This window comes from Amblyomma maculatum, chromosome 1 (genome assembly GCF_055883805.1).
Source record: "Amblyomma maculatum isolate TAMU_Amacu chromosome 1, ASM5588380v1, whole genome shotgun sequence".
Taxonomy (NCBI): domain Eukaryota; kingdom Metazoa; phylum Arthropoda; class Arachnida; order Ixodida; family Ixodidae; genus Amblyomma; species Amblyomma maculatum.
This window is the reverse complement of record NC_139344.1, coordinates 23,654,168-23,674,388: the sequence shown is the minus strand read 5'-3', so window position 1 is coordinate 23,674,388 and position 20,221 is coordinate 23,654,168. Positions and strand designations below refer to the sequence as shown.

The window sequence follows — 20,221 nt, the reverse complement described above, 5'->3', positions numbered from 1 at the left end:
ACTGTTTCTCCATCTCTTCCGCGTGGGTATTTAAAATGCTTCCTTTAATTGCCAGTGATGGTACTGGCAACCGTGGTATTTTAGAAATATCTGCTCATGGTAAATGTCAAAGTCAAATCCATATTAAACTGTTATAGCTAAAAGATACAGTGAAAAAGCTACCAACCGCCAAAATAAGCAGGAGCTGTTGCGAGTCGAAATGGAAGCCAATATAGTGCTCTGTCGAATGAGAACAAAAATGACGGGTCGCGAATGTCAAGCAGTGAAAATGAGTATGTGTATTTGCAAACCCTTTGAAAGAATAAAAATGGCGCTCACTTTTTAAAGCACATCGTTTCATATGGAGAAGAACGAATCAAAACATGGACTCGGACCGAGTAGCAGAGGTGTGACGAAGGGTGCGCGGAAGCGGCTCCAACACTGCGCCAGGGACAAACAAAGGAAAAGGGACACAAGGTAGCAGCGCGACGTCTAAGTCGCGCTGCTCTTCTTCAAAACAGCGGGCCAACTCGCCCAAGCATCACTAATACCGAGAACACAACAATGCTTTTTGCCAGTACTCTCCAACACGCATGCCACTTTGTAACTTTCTAGCTTATTTCAAAAAGCTCCCGCATTTTATAATGTAGCTTTGCCAGCTAAGAGGCTGCCAAGTTTCGGACCCGTTCTTTAGAATAAACATCGCCCTTCTATGTACCCTACAAAGCCTTTTCATCTTGTCTGCAGATGGACTACATCGGGGAAGTGAAGCTGGGCACGCCGGGCCAGACATTCCGCATTATCTTTGACACTGGTTCCGCTGACTTCTGGGTGCCATCTCTTCGCTGCTCGGAGGGATGTCGCGAGTATAGCTCATATTGCCTAGCCATAGTGTGAAATCCACGTTCGCAGAGCGGGAAAAACAAAACGGCATTTCATAGAAAACGAAGAGGCGTCCGTGTGCTGTGCGTTGTCAGCGCACGTTAAAGATCCCCAGGTGGTCGAAATTACTCCGTAGCCCTCCAATATGGCTCCTCCTTTCTCTCTTTCCACTTTCACTCCCACCTTCCTTTGTTCCCTTACGGCGCGGTTCAGGTATCCACAGAAACAAGTGTGACAGATACTGCGCCTTTCCCTTCCTGTGAACCAACTATTATTATTATTATTATTATTATTATTATTATTAATTCATAGACAGCCTCAATTTGTTAGTAAGAATCGTAATCCGTACCTAAATGAGCACCCGCCTCCGACTGCACGTAAGCGGCGCTAACTGCATGAGGTGACAATTCGTGGTGACACGTAGTGTGATGGTATCGGGTGGTAGGCTGAGGCCGCCAAAGCACTGCCGCTCCTCTAGTCGCTGAGGATCCGGGTTTATCAAAAATTTCGCCTGTCGCCCGGAAGCAGCTCGCGAGACAGCGAATCGCAGAATACTTGAGAGGTGTGGAATTGCCGTTCTGGCTTTCTTTTAAGCGAAGAACCTAAAGAAGCACGCTTCACCTGAGCCGTGCTTTGTCTGAGCGCATCAAGATAGTTCTGCACTGGCGTAGCCTGAAATATTTTTCAGAGGGTGTTTTACGCCGCTGGGCGAAAAAAAAAATCAGTGCTGTAATAAAATTTTGGGAATGTTTTAAAAGCAAAGCAACCCCCCCCCCCCCCCCCCCCCCCGTCTATGCCCCTGTAATTCGGTAAAAACTTGGTGGGGTAAAAAAAGAAAAAAAAAATGACTAGAAATGCAGACGTAGCTGGATGTTAATTATTGAAAGGAGCGACGAGAGGGAGTCACTTTTTTCAAGTTTTTGCAAAGCAGATTGTAGTTTGGCACCGCTACGCTGTATGAATGCGTCCCTTTAGTTGAGTATAGATTAGGCCACGTGATTCTCGACAGTCGTCAGTTGGTTTCACAGGCAGTAGAACACTCTTGCGAGCTAATTGGTTCATTTTTATAAAAGTAGGGAGTGGACGATAGGACAAAAGACAAGGGACGTTTGTCTTATCGGTGTAGTTCGACCTTTTGCGGTCTCGAATCGTCACAATGGCTCAGTGGTCAGCGCGCCCGGCTACTGATCCGGATTACTTGGGTTCAATACCGGCCGCGGCTTCCAAGTTTCAATTTAGGCGAAACGCAAGGCACCCGTGTATTGTATGGTGCCGTGCAGGCTAAAAAACTCATGCGATAGTCGAAATCCTCCGAAGCCCTCAACTAAGCCATATCCCTCATAGGCGGAGCCGATATAAACGTTAACTCCCATAAACAAAACTTTTATTGCTTTCACTAAGCTATGGCGCTCCATCGTTTCCAAAAGCCTGGTTACTTTAGCATGTACGCCTGGTATATAAATTTATAGGCGATGACGCTCGTACTAGCAGTAAGTAGCGCGCCTGTCTCGTCACGGAAAGCGGTTCGATTCCATGCGTAGCAGCTTACTCTTTTATCAGAGTTTTGGTACAGGAGGCATGTGCCACTCCTCGACACAACTTGCGCTGTACTGTGGCTTAGCAGGAGTGCTGCGCGGTCTTGGAACAAGGAGAGAATTTAGGACAAGTGTGTACTCTAAAGATGTTTCCAGCGTTCCTTCAGTGCTAAGAGTTCCATATTACATTAGTTTACATTCTTTCATTTATGTTGTGATTAGCCTGGCAAGAGCAAAACTAAAAATAGATCAAAGTGAATTATTTGCGTCAAAGAGCCGCTCTAACATGTGCCTTGTTAGCTAATGTTCTATTGTAAATAATGCATTATAAAGTACCGTGCCAGACAATACAAAAAAAAAAAAGAAACGAAAACCTTTTTCTTTTTAGCAATGTTTCAAAGTTTTTGTCATCAAGTACGAGAAGGTTCGCTACTTGAGGACGTTTTCGTGCATAACGAATAGTCACCTCATGCGACCCAGAGGACCGCAACAAGTACGACGCCTCGAGGTCCAGCTCACACGTCCCGGACGGCAAGCAGGTGTCCATAAAGTACGGTAACGGTGAAGTGCGCGGAGTTCTCTCCTCCGACACGCTGCACCTGGGTGAGGGCGCCGTGCCGTCCCAGCCGTTCGCCGAGCTCACGTACGCGTCGTCGGGCATCTTCCGGCCCGACCCCTTTGATGGGTGGGCCACGCGGGACGTGCCGTTCGACGGCATCATCGGGCTGGCATACCCCAAAATTTCGGCCCTAAAAGTGAAGCCTGTCTTCGACACCATCATGGAACAGAAGCTCGTGCCCAGGCCCGTGTTCTCCTTCCACCTGGGCAGCCAGTCGCAGGCGCGGCCAGCAGGAGAGCTCGTTTTGGGTGGCATCAACCACGAGCGCTTCAAGGGCACCATGCACTACGTGTCGGTCACCAGAAAGCGCCACTGGGAGTTCCAGATGGACCGGTGAGATATGTTTCGTCAGTTGCGGGGTTTTAATTCCGGGGTACCGATGTTTTGTTCGAGGAAGCGAGGAAGCATTAAAACCTGTAATGCCGGCATGACTACATCTAACTATAGTGTGGGGCGTTCATATTAGCTAACCTGGGCTTGATTTGCTCAGTCTTTGGGTTAAATAAAACCTGTAGCTTTGGCTCGGTAAACGAAAACACGAAAGTTTATACAGTACACTAACGGAAACTTGTTCACGCGCAGAAAAGGACGAAGAAAAGGAAACGAAAGCGAAGGAGTATAAGGAATCTGCACTGCATAGATAGCTCTGCAATTTTCCCGCAGCGTGACTCAAAAATGCTGCAGTTAGCCGCTTGGTTCGCGATAAACGACCGAGCATATTCAGCAGCATTATAGATACGCTCGTGACAGATAACGTCCTTGCCTAGGCGCTCTCGATGTAGCTCACGTATCTGACACACGCCATGCAAATCTTCGACAGAATGTGCAGTCTGGTTCTTGTAAGCTCATGCAGGTGGCGTGAGAACGCTCGACGAAAGCGCCTTAAAAGTAATTGCTGTTCTCGCTAGGATATAAGTTACGGCGCGGCGATCGACACAGCAATCTTCATTGCAGACTGCCTACGGGTTTGCCAAAAGAATGAAGAGGAAAGCGGAAGAGGAGAGTGCAACAGAGGAAGAAAGTGAAGGAGAGTAGGACGAGATGTCCGGGAATCTGTCATGCTCCGAATGCGGCGAATGCTGCTGCGAAATGCTCCGATGCGAGAGGTCAATCGCTGCCGCCTACCGACCCTACATGCCCTGTCCGCGATCACCAGGTTCAAAAAGATATATGACACTGTGTTTTATGTGGCTTTAAATTGCGCTTTTTCATTGACAGCCTGACAGCACTAATTAGGTGGACTGCTAACTTTTTATTAGCTGAACAATTTGGATTATTTTTAGAATAAAACACGTCCGCAAAAGATGGTGGTTTTATACATTAACGTGATCTTTTTTTTTTTCTTCTCTCATTTCAAACTGTGTTTCGGAATATTTTGCATTGCTCGCTGAAAAGCCTGGCACATGTTAACTGCAGATGTTTCCTACCGCTTTAGATGAAATTTCATAGATTGCTTACTGGAGTAGTATGGTTTCATGGGAGGTAAGGCAACAACGTGGGAAAAAGGTAGATGAGGACGCCGTAGTTGGCCACCTTGCACATGCTCGCCACCTGCGATTCTTAAGGGTCCAAGGTGATTTACTGTGCCATCGTGGTAAGATGACAGCGTTATTGCTTGGAGGGCCTCGTTCGTGGTCACCAATCCGAATATTTAGCTATTTAATCAGTCAAATTTTTTTTCCAGCCATTGGTCTCTTTTCTTTTTTTTTTTTTTTGTGCAATTAAGAGTCTTTCGCTGTCCTTTTTGCAGAGCAGAAAAGAATTGAGGGTTGTAATGCCCTCAAGCTACCTGAAGATGTTATTTAAAATACAGAGGTACTGCAAGATGCTGTGTCAGTTCATTCAGGCGCCAACTGAAACTTCCAACTCGCCCTTTGAACGTATGGCGCCAACCAATTTGACGATCTGTGAAAAAGGAGGAGGTAGTACACCTTCGTTGAGACGCGAGCACTTCACTTTAATGAGACGTGTACGCTGTTCATGCGTACAGGCCCATTCTGTGCCCCGCGCTTCCCTCAAATATTGGTACAAATGTGCTGGTGAGCTGCAAAGGGGAGCGTTATAAGATCAGAAATAGGGTTGAATTCAGTGCGCTAAGCCAAAGCTAGAGCAATCGCGGACGGCCGTCACGCTTTCTGTGCGCTTTATTAATATAAGTCTTCCTGTGTACTCCCTTCTAATTGATCTAATTTTTTTTTTTCATCTTCTTCTCACTGTCTACTGCCTGTGAGTTTATTTCCGCTGGCCGCAGCTCATGTGCTTCAGAATTCGATGGCAAATGCATTTTCTGGCCCAAAAATGTTCCTTCCTTTTTCTGTTTTGTAACAATAAATCAGTATGATGTATAAAGTGATGTCCCTTGTGTGCTTGGCGGGGTAAAAAATAGCTCAAAAAGCAAGGATTCTCAATTAAATATGGCCTTTTGAAATTAGAATTTTTTCCACACTTCATGCTCTGTAATCGGTCAATTTCCTTCTTTCATTTCGAAATTCTAGCGACAATTGAAGCAACCTTTTTCTTTGCAGGGTTCAGGCCGGAGGAGACAAGCGTTTCTGCGTGGGTGGCTGCTGGACAGTCGTCGACACCGGTTCGTCGTTCATCGAAGGGCCTGGCGAGGAGATAGACAGGATCAACATGATTATTGGCGCTCAGAAAACACAGCAAGGCCGTGTGCGTACTGTTACTCTTGTACTTGACCCACGAAACCTTTGTAATGGTTCTAATATAGCACTGAAGTGAAACGGGAAAGAAGAAGGGGAATGTTCCGAGGGACTCCGTGGAGGAGAGCTTAGGCTAATTTAGACCACTTGGTTGGCATCGCACAGCACACAAGTGTTTATATGCATTGCTCCTCAATAGAAAGACGACCATCATGGCTGGGATCCGATCCCACGACATTATGAACATCAGTTGAACGCCAAAACTACAAAGCCATCACGGCAACGGTAATAATTCTGCCATACGGACGTTAATTCACTCGTCCTCTGAAGACGAAAACTGTTGCTACCGAGCAAACTAGGGGATCGAACGTGTATCCGCGAGACTAAGGATAGACACTTCAGAAGGCGAGAGGCAGGACGAGTAAAGAGACAGGGGGCATGCACTACGACGAGTACATGGGAGAAGGCGAGAGGGGAACGCAAGACGTTGAGACAGAAAGCAAGGAAGACAAAGCTGCAATAAGTTCGAGACTTCCTGGGAAGCGAATGGGAGAGATACGCAGCAAGCGCTGCGGGCAGAGAGCCAACAGACGGGGAGAAGAGTATATGTCTGCGGTAAGGACACAGAGCAGCCGCAATCAGATGCGAGCTGAATCTAGTGGCGTATCCCAATTGCGAAACGGAGCAACCTTTTCATCTCCCCGAAACCGAAGTACGCTTTGCAATGAGTGATTTGTAGTAAGGTTGAGTCCTGATTGGACAGTGACGGCGAGGTCCATCGCTACCCATTTTGCTGCCTTGTGGGTTCGGACAGCTACTCCGACTTGGCGACTTGAAGTAATTCGTCATAACGGACTTTAGCAATGCGCTGTCAGTTATTCCACAAAGAGTTCGACTTAAGTTGAGGGCACGCAGAGAGCCGGGGAAAGGAAAATTATAGATTTAACATTCAAAGACATGAAGCGAGCAAAGTGGGTCAGAGACATTCTAGTCGAAATCAAGAAGTGGACATCGAGAGTGCATGTAATACGAAGGAAAGATAATCCATAGTTACTTAAGGTTATTCTGAATGGATGCTAAGGAAAGGCAAACGTAGCAGAGGGCGATAGAAAGTTACGTGAGCGGATGAAATTAAGACGTTTGCGGGGATGACGGACGGCAGCTGGCACAGCGCCGGATCAATCGGGGAGGTATAGGCGCGTCTTTTTCTCTGCAGTGGGTGTAGTCAGCATGATTACAATGACGACGAAGTATTATGTGTGCAGTGTATAGCGTGCGGGGTCCTAGCTGTCGCAGCCGCTACTCGGGAGCACTTAGCAAAGAACCGAAAACTTTTATTTCGAAAGCACTACTTCACGGGATAAATCATAAAACCAGGAGGCACGTGAAAGGTCTCGACCTTCGCGGGATAAAATAAATTAGAGGAGTTCTACGCTGCTGAACCGAATGTGGAGCGAAAGCTTCGGTTGCGGGCAACCGAGCGTTGCCTCTGACACAACCAGCGTTCCGGTGAACGTATCAAAGTTCACCAGCTTTCTTGGCAGAATCCATTTTCGTGCTGTATGCAGCCGGTGCCGGCAGACGCTTTCCTGCTCCCCTCGGTCAGCTCTTCACCCCGGCGCGCGCATCTGCGGGGATGCCGCTACACTTCTCTGTAGCGAGCGTAGCCAGGCACTACCAGATTGTTATCACCAGCACTTTATTTGTCTCCTTCTTCTTGGCGTTGTTCCGCTGCAACAGCGGCGGAACCGACTACTAGGCAACGGGATGCTCTTTCATGCACCAGCGAAACGCTCAAGGGTAGCGTAGCGTACCTGCCGCTACAAAATTATGGCTCACATTTAAGCTCCGCCTTTAAGGTTGGTTGGTTGAGTTTGTGGGGTTTATCGTCCCAAAGCGACTCAGGCTATGAGAGACGCCTTAGTGGAGGGCTCGGAAATTTCGTCCACCTGGGGTTCTTTAACGTGCACTGATATCGCACAGCACACGGTCGCCTTGCTTTTCATCTTCATCTAAAAGCGGCCGCCGCGGCCGGGGTTCGATCCCGCATCGAGCGCCCTAACCACAGCACCGATTTTAAAGGTATAACGCGATAGCGAAGGCTACCATATAAAGCAGCCATATATAAAGCCCCGCTTTAACTAAGCCGCACTAACGTGCCTGCGTAGCATAGCTAAGGGGTAACGTGAATTCAAATGTCATGGCAGGCTGATTATAATGTCACCCTCCCACATGAAAGGAGAGACCCGAGTTGGCGCTCTTGAAGGCACCGGTGAAATGCTCATTGGTAGCGTAGTGTAGCTTTCGCTGCAAAAATAAATCTGGCGGACTAGATTCGAACCAGGAATTGTTCACGGGAAGCGAGTAGGGAACCTCATAGCTATCGCCGCAGCAGACCGCACCGTGCGTTTAACTGCCGCTCTCTGCCGTTGCACATTGAATGACGTTCTCTTCGTCAACTTGCTTCGTTCTGTGCGTAATGAATCCAAAAACAACGCTATGGCTTTGCCCTGTAGAGCTGCGTTCAACGATCCCAAACTTTTTATAGTTCGCTACCGCTGAGGTATCCAACCACCGATTCCACCGATCTTTGCCCGAAGCCTGATCTTGACAACCTATCTTCGAACCGAAAACGAAATGAAATGGCGCTGGCTTGCGCACATACTTCGCATTTTTTCCAACTTGGCTAAATCAGCTGGAGATTTTTTAATCTTTTTTTTTTTCATCGCCTTCATTCTCTCATTACGCAGCGGTTAAAGTGCGCACCCATGCATGCGACAGTGACTGCGCCTTCCCTTTGTTCACAGCATAACCTAATCGCATTTGTAGTATGCAGTCGAAGTGGCTCATATTCCGTGCCTTGCTGTCTCTGAAATCATTCTGCAGGCATTCCTCTGGTTTGCAGATAGCCGAGGCACGCAATATTTGGTGTCCAATCCACTATTCATAACTTTCCCAGCCTGGCGCGGCGCTTCCTTCAGTAAAACGTATTTCATTTGGGGTCTTTGGGTGGTTTTTCGCGTGGATAAAATCACATTTCCTCTAATGTGGTGGCACTGACTCACGCTTGTTACCCGACACAGGGAACCCGTTATTAGTAAACAAATGTGGGTTAATCCAAAGTAACAGAAAACGTAAGTATTCAATAATTCGAAAAGTAAAGGCAGTATAGTACGTTTCGGGGGTTCACAAAATAGTCAGAAAAGCATAAAAGCTTTCTACAAAAACATTTTTTTTTTTAATATAGCAATAGTTACATTTCTGACCCATAGGTTATGCTTTGGTGGTGTATATAGGTTGTACAATGGCTCTATAGTGCAACCTTGAAATGAGAAATGGAATATAATATTTATTCGTCATCAAATAAAATTTGTTGTGGTTTAGCACTGATTAACCCTAGTTGAATTGCGAAAGCAACGACGGAAGCTTCTTTTGCCTGCTACATTACTCTCCTATCACGCCCTATCAGTGTAAGGTGCTACATTATTGGGGACACTTAAGCTCATCCTTTAAGGGCATGACGCGAGAGCGTAAGCTACCAGCCCACATATAAAGTCACGCTTTAACCAAGCCGTAGGACGCACCTGCGTATCCTAGGGGTAACGTGATTGCAAAGGGTTCTGGCAGGCTTATTCTGATATCTCCCTCCCATATGAAAGGAGCGACCCGAGTTGGCAGCTCCCCCCCCCCCCCCCGTGGCATAGGGGTAACGTGAATTGAAATGTCATGGCAGGCTGATTTTTTTATCCGTAGCTGCGCCTCTTCACGGCGTAGCTGCATCTTCATGGCGTAGCTGCGGCCACCCGAGGTTTCGCTTTGGCTATCGTGGTATTGCTTTCGCAATAAAAAAAAAATCCATGGCTTTCTACAGATTTCTCTGAGAACGGAAATCGTGCTATCGTATAAACCATGACCCCCAGTCGGCTTAGCCTGGAGACAGTAGCGCCACCGCATCATGCTTACGTCACTCATCGGTGTTGGTCTATAACCAGCGGCGAACGGGGGAGCGTGCGCAGCGATCAGATAACACGCGCGGTCGGCGCCACGCAGGAAGAAGGGGCCTTAGCTGGGGTGCTGAAAAAGGCGGGGGGGGGGGGGGGGGGCGAAGCTGGCTACGAGGTCGCTGCAGACGGCGAAGCCGACGCGAAACCCAGGAACGGGCGCCAAAGAGCTGCACTCTAAAAGGGTAGAGGGGTAATTTAAGAGATAGGGAGCGTGTTGAGTGGGTCAGGGAAATAACTCAAGTTACTGACATTCTAGTGGATATCAAATAAAGAAATGGGCATGCGCAGGACATGTAGGACGCAGAGAGGATACCCGATGGTCGCTTAGGGTAACAAAACACAAAGGAAAGAAAGCGTATCAGGGGATGGTGGAAGTCAGGTGGGCGGATGAGGTCAAGAAGTTCACAGGGGTCAAATGGATGCAGCTAGAACTAGGACCGGGTTAATTTTGAAGAATATTGGAGAGGCTTTTGCCCTGCAGTGGGTACAGTCCGGCTGGCAATGATGATGATGATGATGAAATTATCAGTACACAACTATTTCGTACATCGCGGCCAACATTGTTGACATCGTACCCGCGACCCATACTCAGTGTCAGAACGCGTTAGTTAGGCGGCACGTTTCTGTGACTAGACAAAGAAGAAAATATTGAACAGGTCTATGCAGTCGTTGGGTCGCCAAGGGAAGAGGAACCAAAATTGTGATTTGTCTTATTACGTTTGGGTTTGCGCCTGGGTATCGCACCGCTGCCACCAGTTAATAGAGAGATTTAGCACACCGTGATCCGCGATCCGCTACCGTGGACCGCCACCGCGCGTTCCATTGCGCATGCCCAGATCACTTTGATGCGATAGATGGCGCCACATACTTGATGTCGGCACATTGACCTGGCGCATCGGAACCAATCAGCTTGAACGCCCCGCCCACGAGCGGTAGAGTGTCACGGTGGCGGATCGCGGATCACGGTATGCTAAATCTCTCTATTAGAGAGTTTTAGCTTACCGTGATCCGCGATCCGCCACCGTGAACCGCCACCGCGCGTTCCACTGCGCATGCCCAAACCTTCTCGACGCGGATAGATGGCGCCACATACTGGATGTCCGCACATGGACCTGCCGCGTCGGGACCAATGGGCTTGTTCGCCCCGCCCACGCACGGTAGAGGGTCACCGTGGCGGATCGCGGATCACGGTAAGCTAAATTTCTCAATTATATTTGGCTCGCGGCTCCGTGGCTCGGCAGACGGCATGAACGGTCCCAGCAAAGACGAGGCATCTTCTAACAGAACAAACTTTTAATACAACATCGTGAAGGAACGGGCAGAGAAGCTGACCCGTAGAGAATACCGACACGCTCACACAGCTGGTGTCTGGCGTCGTCACTGCGACGTCTCCCAAGTAGTCTCTCGCAGAGGAGTCTGCCGCTGCTTTTTTATAGGCTTGCCAGTTCAGAGGGAAAGGGAGAGCCCTACAAGTTCGGACAAGACGAGATGACTCAATCGCAGGTGGCGCTACCGCATCTCCTCCACTATCCTCCACCTCCTGTAGACGGGCGAGGGCGACGCACTCTCCCTTAAGCGCCGGGCTTGGCCAGCGTTTGCACACACACGCACGCACACACATTTAGCGCATGGCACGAACACGCCGAGACTTGCCCGCGGAAGGAAGCGTTGGGCGGCCGACTGGACGGCGCCGAAATGGCCGAAACGCTCGCTGTTCTGCCTGTTGCTACGCGGCGGCCGCGTCAGCTGTCACACTTGTCGGTGGCAAAACGTAACAGTCTGCACTACACGTAACTGTGGACGCACAAGGTGATGGCACCTCTCGCTGGCGGGAAGCGAGTCTGCAAGCTCAAGACAGGATGCGGGGTCATTATTTTTAGAGCTGATCATGGGACTTCCTAATAATAAACGTCTTTCTTATTGATGTTGAATGTGTTCTCGAAGGTCTCGGTACTGAACATTGTTGGCCTTGGTGCCGATCGCAAACGCTTGCCCATATGTAGCTGCTCCGTCGTGGTGGTGAGTGGTTAGGGCGCTTGACTATACTGTGCCCAAGGATGCGGGATCGAATCCCAGCCGTGGCGGCCACTTTTCAATGGAGGCGAAAAAAGTAAGGCACCCGTGTGCTGTGCGATGTCAGTGCACGTTAAAGAACGTTAGGTGGTCAGAATTTCGGGAGCCCTTCACTACGCCGTTTTTCACAGCCTGAGTCACTTTGTTAAATTTCACAGTCCACAGTGCAACACCTGTAGTCGCCTGGCAGCAACGGAATTAACTAAATGTTCTCTCATTGACAAAGACGTCCGGAGTAGGCAGGATTTGAGACGCATTACATAAAAATATGTCAGTCTCACTTTTTCCATACTATCTAACTTGAAGAGAGGAGTCATGTCCTTTTTGTTTTCTTGCTTACGCACCGCTTGTATTCGGGCTGTTTTTTTTATTTAGTTAAAAGATGTCGCAGCCTCACACAGAGCCTATAAACAGCGAACTTAAGTATGCGTGTTATTCAAGTTTATAGACATAAATATTAGAATACTGTCTTAAATGATGGCATATAGCGTCTCAAATTGAACACACTGCATGTTCTTGCCAGCTTCTCCAGTTTGGCGTAACTGCGTCCTCGGAAAGCAGGCTAGGACCCATCCATCCAATATGGCGTTCTTGCATGCATGAGAAAAGCAAGAATTCGGACTGCCGCACCTAATGTTCCCAGGCAGCAGATAGTCAAAAAAGGGATGCCATGAGAGAATTCCTCGTATTAACTCTGCCTACTTCAAGCTCTTTGCTATGTGAACATGTGACGCAGCTCTTGCGTTTAAATTCGACGTTCGAATTCAGATGCTTCATCTAAGCAGTCAATCGTCATTCGTGCTGCCCTTGCGTCTGAGGCACTGCACGCGAATGTTCTGCGGTTGGTGTTCTTGAGAAAATTATAGTGCACCTGTGCTGTCATCTTTGTGCTATGTTGTTTGTAAGAGTAGATAGCGACCAGTTGTCTTTAAAAGAAAAGACAATGTGAAATATACCGTGGATTAACGGGTAAGTACATTTCTGTTGTGTTCTGTTGGGTTGGGTTTTATGGCACATTAGCAGCTAAGGCCATCATGCGCCAAACTCAAAAATACATTTCTGTGAAAATGTGCAGTACCGCGTGGATTGCGAGGAAGTGAACACGCTACCAGAGCTCATCTTTACCATTTGGGGGCCGGCAGTACAGGTTTCAAGGAAAGGAATACATTGTCAAGGTAAGCCCTCAGCTTAGACGGCACGACCGTAACTTCTTTCGCTCAGCCTTCAACCGGTATTGAAACGAAGGGCACTGAGATGTCCTTCTGGTACAAACACTGTGTAAGAGTATTTAGGTGGGGCCATAGCACGGGCGAGGCACTGGACGCAAGTTTCCAGATAAAGTACCAGCCGCGCTCCTCCAAACCGGGCCGCTGATCACAGCGTCAGAGTGGATGATATACCTTGGTAGATGTAGCGGTGAATCTTCGCTGGAAGAAAAAAACACATGCATCAACGGCGTCGTTGCGAGAGCAACCAGCTGATATCGCACTGCGCGTTTCTCCTGCGCGAACCGTTCACGTCGCCCGAAGTCCGTCGTCTCCAGGAGCATACCCGTAGCACTTTATTCATAAGCCAACCCCATTGCAATAGTGCCGAATCATATTCTAGAATATTTTATTGGCTTTCTAATGCTATTGATGTAATTTAAATCCTAACAACGAAGCGGAGAAAAGGTTCAAGTTGCACTTTATGTTGAAATATGGAGAAGTGATCAGCAAATCAGTCAGCCATTAAGTCATGGTCATTCATTCCAAGGCGCTCTGGAAACACAGCTTTCTCTCTTTGGATAGCGTAAATTGGGCATGGAAAGCGAATCCCTCATTCGATTGGGCGAATGGGAGAAAAATATAAATAATTTTGTAGGGTATTCTTAGGCACTTAATGAAAGAAATGCAACAGCGCCCGTACTGATTATATATTACACAAATCACTAACGTGCAAACGACTGCGTGGACGAATGGGATAAGCAAGCGAAAAAAAGTACGGACAATTCACGTGTACAGAACCGGAACAAATCCTGCCGATATTCCAGGCTTTTTTATCTCAGACAAGCCCAACGTCATCAACATTTGCACGAACCTCGCATTTACGAACCACTGCAGGATCCCCCGAAACGCGTAACCACTGGCGCCCGCCATGACCCCTTTACAAATCTTGTCCGGGTTGTAGATATGCAGGCAATGATCGACGAAGCGAGTTGACACGCTGCCAAGCACCGGGCGGGCTGCGACCGTCGGTGCTTCGTTAACATAACGAGCTGTCGGCGCACAGCATCTTGGCCTACGCCGACGGCGATAAAGTGAGGAACTATAGGCAATAAAAAGTTTACGCTTTAAACTAGGTTTCAATGAACTAGTCCCTTTGCATGGTCCGTACGCACACACCACCCTTCATTTTTTATCGTCGTAACTACGAAAAGTCTCAGTGCGCCATTGCAATACGGTGACTAGTGCACAATCATATTTTCTAACAACTTGTAATTAATAAAATTTCTTGACCGCATTTTTCAATAATCCCATCCAGCTCAAAACGTTCCTTACCACGTGTGTAATCTGTTTGTGTTCATCAACTGATTTATATGCTGCTTTGGCGCACCGCATCACATTACTGCTCGTCATTCTCTCATTTAGATTCAAGAAAACTGTTAACCATAATTTTTGCCTCTATTGTGTTGTATTGTATAAGTTATGCTTGATGTTCTTTCTCCATTGTTGTGAAATTCTTTTCCCCTCTTTACTGTACCCTGTACCCTGAGGATAAAAAAAAGATAAAGAGAAAGAAAAAAAAAGAAGCAAAGAAACAAGCAATAGTATAGAGGAAGGGAGAGGGGGAAGGGGAGGGGGAGTTCAGAGGGAGCTAGTAGAACCCCCTTCAGTTCAGTTCAGTTCAGTTCAGTCGTTCAGTCGTGTCCGACTCTTCGTGACCCTATGAACCATGTCACACCACGCTTTCTGGTCTCTCACTATCTTCCTAACAACACATAACTTCATCTGCAGTGCCTCGAGGATGCCATCTAACCATCGCGTTCGCTGCCTACCCTTTCTCCGGCGACCCTCAACCTTTCCCAACATCAAATCTTTCTCCAGCGACTCCTCTCTTCTCATCAGATGACCAAAGTAGCTGAACTTTAACTTTAGAATTTGACCCTCCAATGAGCGGTCAGGCTTTATGGTCGACAATGATCTTCTGGCAGTCCAAGGAACACTCAAGAGTCTTCGCCAGCACCACAATTCAAACGCGTCAATTCTTCGGCGGTGAGCCTTTTTCACAGTCCAACTCTCGCATCCATACATCACAACTGGAAAGACCATAGCACGAGTTATACGGATCTTGGTTGGCAGACTAATGTCTCTGCTCTTTACTAGGCGGTCAAGGCTAACCATTGCTCTCTTTCCCAGAAGCAGGCGTCTCCTAATTTCATGGCTGCAGTCTCCTTCCGAGGTAATCTTGGAGCCCAAGAAGAGAAAATCTGTCACAGCTTCCACTTCTTGTCCATTGATGCTCCAGGACTTGATAGGGCAAGACCCCATGATCTTTGTCTTTTTAATGTTCAGTTTAAGCCCAAGCTTCTCACTCTCTTCTTGTACGCCCATCAGAAGTCTCTGGAGTTCCACTTCATTTTCTGCCATTAAAGTGGTATCATCCGCATATCTAAGGTTGTTGAAACGTTTTCCAGCAATCTTCACTCCATCTGAAGACTCGTCCAGACCGGCCTTCCTCATGATGCACTCTGCATATAGGTTAAATAGGCAGGGTGACAGTATGCAGCCTTGCCTCACTCCTTTCTCGATCGGAAACCAATCAGTAAGACCATGCCCAGTTCTGACTGTGGCCTCTTGTCCTTCATACAGGTTCCTGAGGAGACAGATGAGGTGAATTGGAACTCTCATCTCTTGGAGAGCTTGCCACAATCTGCTGTGATCTACGCAGTCAAACGCTTTCGCATAATCAATAAAACAGAAGTAGATGGGTTTCTGGAACTCTCTTGCTTTTTCCATGATCCAGCGAAGCTTAGAGGACCTCTAATTTAAGGAAGGAATAAAGTAAGGAGCAAACTAAGGATCAAACGAGTGCGTGTGGAGAAGTCGAAAAGATGTGAGGGCACACTGATGCGCGAACCAAAGAGGCAAAACTAAAGAACAAACGAAACGACCGATTGTTAATGCTTTGTTGTCAAAGTGCCGTCGCTTATTCGTGCAGCAGGTTCAAATTCCGTTCGGAAAGTTCTTCGCGCTTTTATGTAAGCATGCACGAAGCCACAGTTTCACAAAACTGCGCTTAATAATTGACCTAGACAAAAACTGCGAGGCAAAAACATTTTCTCTCAGTCATCGGCCACACTTTACGGGAAAATGGCTCTCAAAAAGAGTGTATTCTCCATAGAAAAGCATTGCCTCCCACTACGTCACAGGCCGCTGAGCAAACTGCCATCTCGTACGGCTTAGACGTACAAGGGGACTTTATCTGACACCGGTGCGGCCCGCTGTATCCCCACCTATGTATCTTGCATCGTTGGTACAAATAAAGGTTAAGCGTTTTGCTACAATCAAAAGAGCACGTCAATGTGTTGACTCTTTCCTAAAATAGGGGCAGGCACTGAAGAGAGACATGAGAAATGAGTTTAATTAATGTGCACGATAGAAGAATCTCTGATTTTGTACCGATCAGCTCTATAATTTATATTTTGATAGAAATCCTTTAAATAAGATTACTTTTATTCGGTCTTGTTTCGCAATTACTGCTACAGAAGGACTATAGTTCCCTCAGTTGGTGAGGTAACTTCATAGTATATAACATCTGTTTTCTTTTTTCACAACTTTTGTCTATTTACAATACTGCCGATTTATTACCGAGAGACTATGTACACACAGTTGTAAACTTGGCCCTTCATTACTACTATGTCGAGTGGGGACAGCTTGTGTTCTGCCCCACCTTCGTCTCTATGCGTAGCGATTTTCCTAGTTGACAAAATGCTAAACCAGCCAGTCGAATCGTCTACATTGGGGAAGCTGCTCTGTGCTTATATAAGGGTGCTGTACTGGACAGAAGATATATAAATGCTACGTTCAAGCGTACGTGCATGAAACGTCATCCCTTACTCATGCATCGTCTTGGATCTGTTTGTTTACTCGATGCAGCTGCTGGGGTCCGACAACCTGTGGCGCTGCTACACCGGGTTCGGAAACACTGACGACTACGGCACGAAGAAGCCCTTGTGGATCTTAGGACAAGTCTTCATGCGCAAATATTACACCGTCTTCGACAGAGAGGCCGACAGAATTGGCTTCGCTGAAGCGCGCTAGAATCTCGCATCCCATGTTGCTGATCTCTTAGTATACCAAAGTGCCAGCGCTAGGAGGGGTGCGCGCGCAAAAACTTCAAATAAAAAAAATATCATTTGCAGACCAGCGCAGTTCCTGAAAATTACAGGCCCAAGCGAGATACTTAATCGGTGTGGTGTTGCGTTGCAAAAGAAATTAATGCACCCTTAGGTCATTTAGGTTTACTAGCAAAATTAATACTCTAGGTGGATCTCATTGTATTAGACAAAACAAAGTTGTTGCTTTCTATTAGCTTTTTATTTCTTCTGCAAAGTATGAGTTATGTAATGTCTACACGGCAATGATGGGGAACACGTGCTTTGTTAAACCTATTTCGATATGTTAACGATTGCCTCGTTCCACTTGAAATCATCGGGCAGAACGCTTGACAATATTTATGTGCTGCTACTCCTTCCCCCACCAGGTATGTGAAACGCATCACAGATCTACATTAATTTGGTTGTTGATTTGGCGCGGACAGTTTAAAGCCAGTAAAATTCTTTACTTTCCTTATCTTGAACTTTACTCTCCTTAACTTATCGCTTGAACTGAGATGATGTAAATAAAGTGAGCAAATAATTGGTCATTTAAAGAAAACTGTGTGAAGTTTTACTGCCAGTGCACATGGACACACAGGCAGTTTTCAGCCCATAAGGTTTATTGGTCTTTTCTTCGAGACTTCGTGTCCCGCTTGCTTTAAAGTGCAAACGTAACTTGCCTAGAGGGAAGAAATTTGATCGCTGGACCAGATTTTACCTTACGTGCCTCCGTCAAAACGCAGCCGCAGGCGGTCGGTATCGAAACCGGGTACTCCGACACAGTAGTCGTGCAGTGATAAGACGCCCGACTTCTCTTCCGGAGCACCCGGGTTGAATCCCGACCGCCGGTGGCGGCTTTTCGATGAAGGCGAAACTAAGTGGCGTCCATTTGCACGATAAGATCCCCCGGTGGACGAAACTACTCTGAAGCCCTCCAATACAGCAACCATTTCTTTATTTCCACCCACCTTCCTCTCTTCTATTACGGCGCGATTAAGGTGTCTGCATAATAACTGTGAATGATACTGGGATAGTTGGACGAAGAAGAGAGTGGGAGTGGAAGTGCCGCCTGTTTCGTGTGCACCATACCTTGGGCTCAGAAAGGTTGTGTTACATAGAGACAAGAGTGTTACATTATTGGTGGAGAGTGCGGTTTCGATCCCACGTCATTTCGTCATCGACGCACCCCTGGAGCCCCATCGTAGCCGCCGCCTTGCTGGACTCCCGCCACTGTTCATTACAATGCCACCGCCGACTGAGCCTAGCCCAGCGCTTCTTGCCACATCAAATCAGGAGAGTTCGGCCTTTATCAACCTTACCGAGAGCCTCGTCCTTTCGCTGGCGCAGCGGGGGAGGACGTTGACGACTGGCTCCGCCACTACCAACGGGTAAGCCGCTACAACCGCTGAGACTTCGCCACTCAGCTCGACAACGTCGTTTTATTCCTGACCGGCACCGTCCTTGTCTGGTTTGAAAACCATGAGGACACGCTGACGACACGGGACAGCTTTGTCACCGAACTTAGTGTTTCGGCGATTCGTCAGCGCGCAAGAAGCAGGCCGATTAGACACTAGCCCATCGTGCTCAACTATACCTGGCGAGACCTGCACTACCTATACCGAAGCGGTCCTCAAATTGTGCAGAACCCTCGATTCTCGCATGTCCGAGGAGGACAAAGTTGGGCACCTTTTGAAGGGCATCGCAGCTGATGTCTACAACTTCCTCATCGCCAAAGATGATATCTCCATTGTCTCCGCTGTCCTCTGTCACATCCGCACATTCGAAGCACTAAAGACCCGTCGAGTAACTCCTAAGTTTGGAATGCTTACCAATGCGACAACCGTCGCCAGCGTTAATGAGCACGTTCCTCCGGACCTTACTTCAACTATCCGGCAGATCATTCGAGAAGAGTTACTCCGGCTCTATTCCCGCTGCCGGAACACGTCACCAATGTCCTACCGCCCATCTTTTCCGTGTGAACCTGCCTACAATCTTCGATCGCAGCCTGAGTTTTCTTCTGTTCACTCAGCACACCCTGCTTCTTTCGAAGAATGCTCGTGGCAACATTTCTCAAGCCCTGTTTCTTCTAGACATCTTGATCAGCCTAACGACCTTCGGCCGCGAAGACCTAGGCGAGCACCCCGGTTCACAGATCAGCGCGATACTAGCTTTTATCGACAGCATCACATCGATTCCTTTCAGGACCAACCCCTTCTTCGGCCTACTCCTGTCTGTTACCGGTGTGGCACCCCGGGCCATATTTCACGACAATGCCGCCGTCGTCAACCATCGCGGTATGAGCGGCCAATGTGTCCAGACCCGACCAGTGATCACCCAGCTGACTCCCGTCGGTACTGGTCGTCTCCACACGGTCAGTTTCAGCGCGGTGACGTACGCAACCACTCCCCCGCTTCCGACCGGAGTCTGACTCCACCGCCCATTTTTCGTGCCCGCCGCTTACCATTCCCGCGGCGTCGTTCCCATAGTCCCCTCCTCCGGAAAAATAGGCGCCGCGGCCAATGGAGGTGAGGCCGCCGGTGAAAGCTCACTATTCGCAGAAACGCCTCCTTCCGTGACTATGCTCAAAAATACGATTTGAGTGTCTGTTGACGATACTTCTACAATGGCATTAGTGGACACTGGTGCGACAATATCGATTATGAGTTTAACATTTAAAAACTTACTGGGACCAAAAGTGATGTTTCTTTGGGACAGAAATGCAAATTTTCATAGCGTTAGCGGCGATTTGTTTTATCCCGTTGGAGTGTGCAGTGCCAAGGTGTCTCTTGCCAGAACCATGTTTTCTGCGGAATTCGCCGTGCTACCCCACTCCACACATGATGTAATTCTTGGTATACTTTTTGCGTGCATGTGTGGGGCAACCGTAGACTGCCGCACGGGCGAGATCAGTGTTGAGGGCTGCTGACCGCCTGAGGTATTCGAGGAGCCTCTTGTTTGTGAAGATGTGCTGTGCGTGTGCGACAATACTGTTGTGCCTCCGATGTTTATGCAGTACATTCCGGTTTCGTGTTCTCGTCGTGCGATCGAAACGTTTGATGCGACCGTGACACCTAACTATTAGAACTGCGCGAAGAAATCTCTCCTCGTTC

At 47.9% G+C, this 20,221-nt stretch overlaps 1 protein-coding gene across 1 annotated transcript; it reads left to right on the top strand.

Annotated features, from left to right (window-relative positions):
• Positions 1 to 726: 726 nt before the first annotated feature.
• On the top strand, positions 727 to 17,649 carry LOC146201944 (cathepsin D-like; the record flags this gene model as incomplete). The annotated part of the gene is given in 6 exon segments (XM_084583721.1): positions 727 to 841; positions 2,877 to 3,348; positions 5,541 to 5,685; positions 12,828 to 12,881; positions 12,883 to 12,927; positions 16,891 to 17,649. Coding segments are annotated over 6 exon segments (996 nt in total), but the record flags the coding sequence as incomplete, so codon positions are not given.
• Positions 17,650 to 20,221: the final 2,572 nt, after the last annotated feature.